The sequence below is a fragment of the Microtus oregoni genome, unplaced genomic scaffold (genome assembly GCF_018167655.1).
Source record: "Microtus oregoni isolate MIOR12 unplaced genomic scaffold, Mior012 000036F_ref0000092, whole genome shotgun sequence".
NCBI lineage: Eukaryota > Metazoa > Chordata > Mammalia > Rodentia > Cricetidae > Microtus > Microtus oregoni.
The window spans coordinates 17,868,371-17,876,769 of NW_024543095.1; the positions used below are offsets into that span (position 1 = coordinate 17,868,371).

Sequence of the window (8,399 nt, forward strand, 5' to 3'; positions counted from 1 at the left end):
CGTAGCCGGAAGGGGAAGTCTTCCCCGGCTGTGTTGTTGATGTCTTTTGGCCGCTGCTCCTGCCTTGGTGGTTGAGGGGACCGTTCGTGGAAGGATGGTGTGCGAAAAATGTAAGTTAAGGGCTGCTTCTGTGGGAGGAGGAGGCCGGAGGGACCTGAAGAAATTCTCTCGGGGTCCTGACCTTTGTTTTTTTTTTCCTGCGGGGCTGTGGTTTTGACCTTTGTCTTCCTTCATGCCCCCCTGTCATTCTTGCCTGTCCCTGGGACTGCATAGTTCTATGCTTTGTGTTCAGAGTGGTCTCAGTTCTGCATCTCTGCTTGTTTCTGTTGCTCCCATCCCGCCCTTCTTCCTGGATCTCTTCAATTACAACTTCTTGACTGTTCCAAGAGGCTTCAAAGGGATCTTCAAAGTCTTTCGGTAGCATCGAGAGTTTGCCAGGTGTAGCAAGTATAAATTCCAGGCTTTCAGTTACATTTTAAGATTATAAACAAGAAATCGCTTCTAGTACTAGTAGTATGTCCCTATAGTATTTGAGTCTAAAAGTGCAACATTTAATACAGGTTAAGTTTAACTGCGTATTTTGTGCCATCCGGTCCACACCCACAGCATTGGGTCAGGAGAAGAAGAAAGTCTCAAAAATCGCCAAAGAAATATGTGTATTTCATATTCTGGCTTCCAGAAAGGATCTTTTTCACCCTTTTAGTTCTAATGAAACCCTTGAAATCTGTTGAAAACTTTGTTGTTGGTTTTGTTTTTGGTTTTCAAGATCGGGTTTCTTTGTAGCTTTGGAGCCTGTCCTGGAACTAGCTCTGTAGACCAGGCTGGCTTCGAACTCACAGAGATCCACCTGTGTCTGCCTCCTGAGTGGGATTAAAAGCATGCGCGCTCTCTGCCCGGCTATTTGTGATTCTTCTTATGCTGTTAAGTGCTTTGTCCCACCAGGCATTGAGGATAGAAGGAAATTGTGAGTTAATATCTCCAAGAAATATAAAAATTTTGAGAATCCAAGATCCGTTGTGGTATTAACATAAAATGCACATACTTTGGGCTTTATTATGTGCCTCAAAAGGTCGTTTCCTCCTCCCACTATTTACTTCTCTGCTCTTCTGAAAAAAATATCTGGTGTTTTATTATTTTTAACCTCCTAGTTTGTCTGCTCATCACATTCGCCCTGCAAGTAAAAGTATGCTCATACAAAAGCCATACTGTCAGGCAACCACAATAGTTCTGTCATTCCTCGTGTCATAAATTAGGCCAAAAGTTGTCTCCAGATTTTTAGAGTTACTTCTGACAGCTTTATAGTACAAACTGGCTTTCTGTGCTACTAAAAGAACTTTTAAGCTTTGACCTTTCAGTTACTAAATTCCAGGTAGTTTTTTGTTTTGTATTGTTTTGTTGTTGTTGTTTTTGATGGGTTTTTTTTTTTTTGATCTACTTTATTTCTCTGGCTCCATAAATCTTTGGGAAGTGTTTGGCCTCAGCTAGCACATCCATTCCATTGATGTATCCATGTCAAATTCACTTCTCCACCCTCACCTTTTCCCTACTTAAACAGTAGGCAGGAACTCTGGCTATTTTGGGTGTCTAAGACCCTCTGCAGATGAGGCCCTGGCTTATCTTTCCAGCCTCATTTTCACCAGCATTTACGCCGTCACACTTGGTGCTGTTGCAGACCCTGAACTTCCCACGCCTTTCCTCAGGATGTGTCCTTTATCTATGAAGTTTGACTTCATCTTCTTTATATTTTTATTGCCAGATATGTCAACTGTTTCAATTAGCTCACAACTGTCATACTTTATTTTCCAACTTATATTTTTACTGAAGGGTTCTTCACTTGTTTTAAAGTCTCGGATCACTTTGAAAATCTGATAAACGCTATAGATTCTTAACAAGAAAAAATAGAAATAGACATGTTAGGCTTGTGTACCAATCCACCTGGTTCATTTATTTCCTATGATCTACCTACAAGCTCTTAAGAAACTAGTGAACTTGGTATAAGCCCCCTGAAATCTAGATTCAAGGCTTTATTTTCATCAGTACCTTGTTTTGTACATACTGGGTAATTAGGAAATGTTGAAGTTTGTCAGAATTGTTTAAAATATAAACAGCAAAAGCATCTTATTGTCCAGTAAACCTTCTTTAGAATCAGTTATCCATTGCCCACAGTTACTACCTTAAGTCTTCATTCACTGGTTTCTACTCCAACATTAGCAGGCTCCTACTATAATCTGACATAATGTCATTTTGAACCTCAGGAATGATATAGTATATTTATTATTTTAAAATTAGAAAAGAAATGGGCTTATTTTATTTCCACATGGTGTATTTATTAGATACTAATTCTACTTTCCTTTTGCTATCTTGCTATAACAGGTGAAAAGAAACTCGGCAGAGTTATCACTCCAGATACATGGAAAGATGGTGCACGGAACACCACAGGTATTGTTTCCTATTAGAAAATAGGAATTGGGGCTGGAGAGATGGCTCAGCAGTTAAGAGCACTGACTGCTCTTCCAGAGGACCCAGGTTCAATTCCCAGCACCCACATGGCATCTCACAACTATGTGTGACTCCAGTTCCAGGGGATCTGACACCCTCACACAGACATACTTGCAAGCAAAACACCAATGCACATAAAATAAAAATAAATTTATAAAAAAGGAAATAAGAACTGGATCAGATACTATGGACACTGCTTTAGTGTTTCACTATTAGCAAAGTGAAAAGTTTATGTCATCTTTAAACCACTAGAGAGTACTGGATTTCCCCTTGTGATTTTATATCTTTTGTTTCATCGTCTGAGTTACATGTATGGATTCCTAATATAGTTAAGAAGTGTAAAATGTATGTTATTTAACATATGTTAAATGCACAGAAGTAAATTTATATGTATGCACTTTTTTTTTTTTTAATATATAGAAAGTGGAGGAAGGAAGCTGAATGAAAACAAAGCTTTGACTTCAAAAAAAGCAAGGTAGGTGAGAACATACCCAGGGCAGTCATAAAGTGACTTTTGAAATAGCAAGCCTACTGGAATGAACTTAAGCGGGATCCCCTTGTGGCCGAGTTAGGCAGTGTTGGCATGCAAACATACTGTTTGTTCTAAGTTGTTCCTTCACCCTATACAATATATGAAGATGTTAGTGCTACTTTCTATTATTTTACTAGAAAACATGATTTTTATTTCATCTACTTGTTAATTTGCCTACAAATCAAAGGTACCAAAGAAATGAGGTAAAGTCATAAGCTTTTGAGTTGGACCTGAGTTTGAACCCTGTTTCCAAAAAAACAAGCTAACAAACAAAAAGCATATACAGCAAAGGATATTTTCAAGGGTGGTGGGAACCCAATGTTTTTCTGTATTCAGTCTATACTATAAAAATAGAGAGATGTTACAGGTACAAAGAAAATGTGGGTCATTGCCAAAGCACTACTTTGAGAGTCTGTCTCTCTGTAGTCATATGACCTGGAGTTTCTTACCCTTTCTGAGCTCTACCTTTTCATCTGAGAATGAGAACAAAATGTCTCCCATCTTCAAAACAAGATTTTGACACTGTACTTCATCATATTCAGTTAAATTTTTGCATGAATACTGCTATCCCATTTCTTTGCTTCCTTTTACCACACTGAGACATTCTTAGCCAGAATGATCATCTAGAAGGTCATTCATTCCTTTGCTTAAGGCCTTCCATTGGTTTCCTGTAGAATAGAATCTAAGTTCTCTACCATGCTTAGAAGGTCCTCCATGATATGACATCTTTTTCTTCTGACTTCCCAGTATACCACACTCCTCCTCGTTAGTCATGTAGCCTCATGAGATTTGCCAATCCCACTGTCACCTGAAGCAGGTTATGTTTGCTGCTCGGAGGTTCCTCCTGACTTGTTACTTGACTGAGATGTGAGCTCCTTGGTGCAGGGTCCGTAGCCAGTATTTTATCTCCTCTCCACTACAGCTTCCAGCTGGGCTCTCTTTGTCACACTCACTGCTTATCTGAAAAACTTGTTTTACTGGACTGTTTTTCTCCATGTCCACTCCTATATTTGTTCGGTGAGGGCAGAAAATTTTTAATGTTCATCTTTGGTATTTAGAACAGTAAGTACTCAGTAGATATTTGGTAAATGAATAAGTAGCCATTGTGTGGCATCATCCCAATGATTTAAAGAAATAATAATAAAGCTTTTACTTTATAAACTGACTGTGACATAGTAGGTGCTTATTAGAAACGATTAAAAAAAAAAACCAGCATAATGGACCTAATGTTCAGCAGAGCATCATATGTGTATTGTTGGTTGACTTGTGTTTCCTGACCATTCAGGTTTTACTAGTTATTTATATGAATTGTGTAATTTTATATACCTTTGATTCCTCCAGGCTTATAAATTACTATTTCTGAAGTGTGGCTGTTACTTTTGATGGCTCTAGCTAGCTTATTTTAGAAAGTATCCTACCTACATTACATTGAATTTCCAGTGCCCTTATAAGAAGCAAGAAACTAGGAGGCTGGAGAAATGGCTCAGTTGTTAAGAGCACTGCTTTTCCAGAGGACCTGAGTTCAGTTTGGACATCAAAAGACCCACAACCACCTCTGATTCCAATTCCAGGGCATCCGCTGCCATCTTCCGGCCTCTGCAGCACATTCACCAGCCGCACGCAAACACACACACAGACAGAATATCAAAAAATAATAGCATCTTTAAAAACTACGAGTTCATCATAAGAATTCGGAGATTTAAATGTCGTCTTAAGATATAACAATATGGTTTGAGAAAAGGACTCCAAGCATCCTTACTCCTGTGGGAGTAAAGTGATTGTCTTGAGTTTAGGAAGGTTAGCCTTTAATAGTGACCTGTTGCCTGGCTGTGGTGATGCACGCTGGTAATCCCAGCCTGTGGAAAGCCGACAGGAAGATAGTAAATTCCCTGACAGTCTGGGTAATATAACTAGAGTCTGTCTTAAAAAATAAAAACTAGCAAGCAAAGGGTATCTGTTAATATAGAAAATAATGGGGCTGGAGAGAGGGGTCAGTGGTTAAGAACACTGACTGAACACTGCTCTTTCAGAGGACCTGGGTTCAATTCCCAGCACCTATGTGGGGCTCACGGCTGCCTACAACTCCAGTAGGAGATCAGTGCTCTTCTGGCACAGCATTCAGGTGTCCAGACATATGCAGGCAAGATGCCCATACACATAAAATAAAAATAAAGAAATGAAGGCAAAAAAATTCAAAAAGAAGCTCCTAGATTGTACCCCAGACAGGACACCAGGACTATGATGCTACACAGAAAAAAATATAAATAGTCATTTTAGAGCTAGGCAAATGTTTTAAATTAGAACATTATTGCCAGTTTGGGGAGAACTATCTCTTCTAAAGCTATTTGCCCTAGGGTTCCGATAGGATACCATGTTTTTATAGTAGAAAACCCTTTATTCAAAGGTATTAGAACAGTCAGTTAAAAATGCTTGTTGAAAGTAAGTAGTCATTAGGAGAGGTACATACCACATTTTATCTTAAACATAAACTGTGGGTGTATTCATCTATCACTGGGTCCTGAGATAAAGCCTGTATGAGAGTTTTATATCATTTTCCTCATATAAACCGTCACCAGAATATATATTCTGTACCTCAGTGGAACAGAGTTGAAGCCTGTGTGATGGCACATGCATGTGATGCCAGTGCTTGGGTGCTGCTGACAAAAGAATCAGGAGTAGGACTGGAGAGATGGCTCAGTGGTTAAGAGCACTGCCTGCTCTTCCAAAGGAGTTCAATTCCCAGCAACCACATGGTGGCTCACAACCATCTGTAATGAGATCTGGTGCCCTCTTCTGGCCTGCAGGCATACATGCAGACAGAAAACTGAGAATACTGTACACATAATAAATAAATAAACAAACAAATAAATAAACAAATAAATAAATAAATCTATCTATCTTTAAAAAAAAGAATCATGAGTGCAGGGTCATCCAGCCTGGGTTTACAGAAAAAAAAAAAAGGCAAAGAAGGGACTGGAACTGATGACCTGAGTTTGGTTCTCAGCACCTACATTACATTACGCAGCTCAAAACCACCTGTAAGTCAATCTCTGAAGGACCCAAACCCTCTGACCTCTACAACTACATACACAAATGTGGCATCATACACACACAGACACATACACACACAAAATATTTTTAATATTTTTAATGGTTGGCTTACCCATACCCAATTCAATGTTAGTTAACAGTTTATATTTAGTTGTCCTAAAGCGGGTTCTTAGATTTTTTTTTTTGTAGAATCAACCATTGCTTATACACACATTTCATCAGTTTTCATATTTGTCACCCAGATAGAATAACATACAGAAGTGATAGGAACAGGTCTGAAAATAAATACAGCTGGCTTTTCATGAGCTTACATGGAAGGGCAGCGGAATGCATACATATTACACAGTAATGAACCAGAGGAGGTCTGTCCGCCAGTCATGGAAGTTGATGGGAGAAAATGTGGTGAAGAGTTTCTATTGTCGTGCAAATGGATGTCTTTTTTTTTTTTTTAAACTTTGTAGGTTTGATCCGTATGGAAAGAATAAGTTCTCCACTTGCAGAATCTGTAAAAGTTCTGTACACCAGCCAGGTTCTCATTACTGCCAAGGCTGTGCCTACAAAAAAGGTAAGTTTCTTTAACTTAATTTTTCTATTTACATCAAATATACTTGATTTGCAGTTAACTTGGATAACGGAAAGAAGTATTTAGTCAAATACTCTCTTTTCTAAGACAAAATTGAGTTTAAAATATATTTGTAGTTAAAGGATGTTTCTTTTTTTCTTTTATGATGCTTTGAAATTCTTAAAGGTTCTACTTAAGCTTATATGTGTGTTTCTGTACCTGTGTTTGTGCACGTACACGCATGTGAGACACACCAGGCATGCACACAGAAACCCAAAGAGAGCATCACGTGTCTTCTTTTTCTGCACTCTCTACTTCCTCCTTTTCGTGGAGGGATCTCTCTCTGGACCTGGGGCTTCTGTTTCCTCAGTTGGGCTGGAAGCCAGCAAACCCCAGGGGTCTTCCTGTCTCCACCCCACTTGGGTCTGGAATTACGGGCATTTGTGAGGCTATGTGAATGCTGAGCTCCAAACTCTAGTTGGCACAATTGCAGAGTCAGTGCTCTTAGCCATGGAGCCCTTTCTCCACGCCCACAAGTGGTCTTCAGCTTTAGAGTACCATAAGTAAACCAGAAGTTGGTACGATTTGGTTGCTCACTTGTTTTCTTTTTTTTTTTTTTTTTTTTCAGGCATCTGTGCAATGTGTGGCAAAAAGGTCTTGGATACCAAAAACTACAAACAGACTTCCGTCTAGATGTTCTGCTGAACTCTCTGGCTTTCTATGGTTGTACTTTCTGCTTTGACTTTTCAAGTTGTAACACAGATGTTCCATCTTGCAGAATAACCTGGTTCAAGATGAATGATTCAATCTAAAGCAGGAAGTTGATTCATTTGTTCTCATGAAACTCCGAACAGCAATGATATAACCAGTCTTCTGCCTTAAGTGGTTATTTTCCTTGTGAGCATTTTACTGAACCAGAATAAGTGACAAAATTTATGAGAAAACATATTCCTGAGTTCTGTATGCACTTTCAATTTAACATTATTCATATAACTCTTATATGGCCCGTGTATTTTATTTATAGATGCTGCAAACGTGAAATTACTGATGCTTTGCTCTGAATTTGACATTCAGACTTAGTTTTCCTCCCTTCCTCACAGATGTCACAGTTCTTAGAATCAGCAGTCCTTGGTTAAATGAATTTTCATTAGCTACAAATATTCAAGGCCATTATTGCTAAATGGTTCCTTAGTAACCAGTCCTGCCACAAGTCAAACAAGTTACATTTTTTTTTTTATTTTAAATTTGTTGTTGAAGCTAAAGTGCCAGTTCCTTTTAGCTGTGAACAGGAGCCCACGGAGTGCCCATTTCTCCTGCCGAGTGCCCTGTACTTCAGAGAGATGCACCCTGTCAGCATCATCTTAAGTTCAGGTTGTCATGAAAGCTGGGGCGTGGAGGCAGTGTCGTTCATATGAGAATGAAGGTTTCTGCTTGGGAGTGTTCTTTGAAGCAGGAAACAAACCCTTTCTTAACCTCTTTGCCACCCCCACCCAAGAAACCAATAAAACAAACAGCTTGGCTCTGTGTGTGTATTAATGATACTACCCTAGACTGCCAGGATCTGAGGTTCCAAATGAAGGTTTTTCTTCTGTTGCTTTCTTAGAATTAGGCCTTCTATCTTTAAAACCTTCAGCCTACCAGGAGACCAAAAGGATATTCTGTTTTGAGTTGTGGAATCTTAACATACATACCACTATGTAATGTGGGAACCACTATAAATAATGAAAAAGTAGGCATTGCTTATTGTTCTAAAAT

General features: G+C 39.0%; 1 protein-coding gene across 1 annotated transcript; it reads left to right on the forward strand.

Moving 5' to 3' along the window:
• Window positions 1-3: 3 nt before the first annotated feature.
• On the forward strand, window positions 4-8,164 carry Cript (CXXC repeat containing interactor of PDZ3 domain). Its single transcript, XM_041631296.1, has 5 exons — window positions 4-110; window positions 2,374-2,439; window positions 2,920-2,974; window positions 6,544-6,647; window positions 7,273-8,164. Exons 1-5 carry the CDS (start codon window positions 95-97, stop codon window positions 7,335-7,337), a joined length of 306 nt encoding a protein of 101 aa, XP_041487230.1. The 5' UTR covers window positions 4-94; the 3' UTR covers window positions 7,338-8,164.
• Window positions 8,165-8,399: the final 235 nt, after the last annotated feature.

Bases quoted from the DNA above. Each gene is read 5' to 3' on its own strand.
- Cript (XM_041631296.1), top strand. The intron at 2,440-2,919 runs GTATTGTTTCCT...TTTAATATATAG, and splicing joins TGGTGCACGGAACACCACAG to AAAGTGGAGGAAGGAAGCTG. The intron at 2,975-6,543 runs GTAGGTGAGAAC...TAAACTTTGTAG, and splicing joins TTGACTTCAAAAAAAGCAAG to GTTTGATCCGTATGGAAAGA.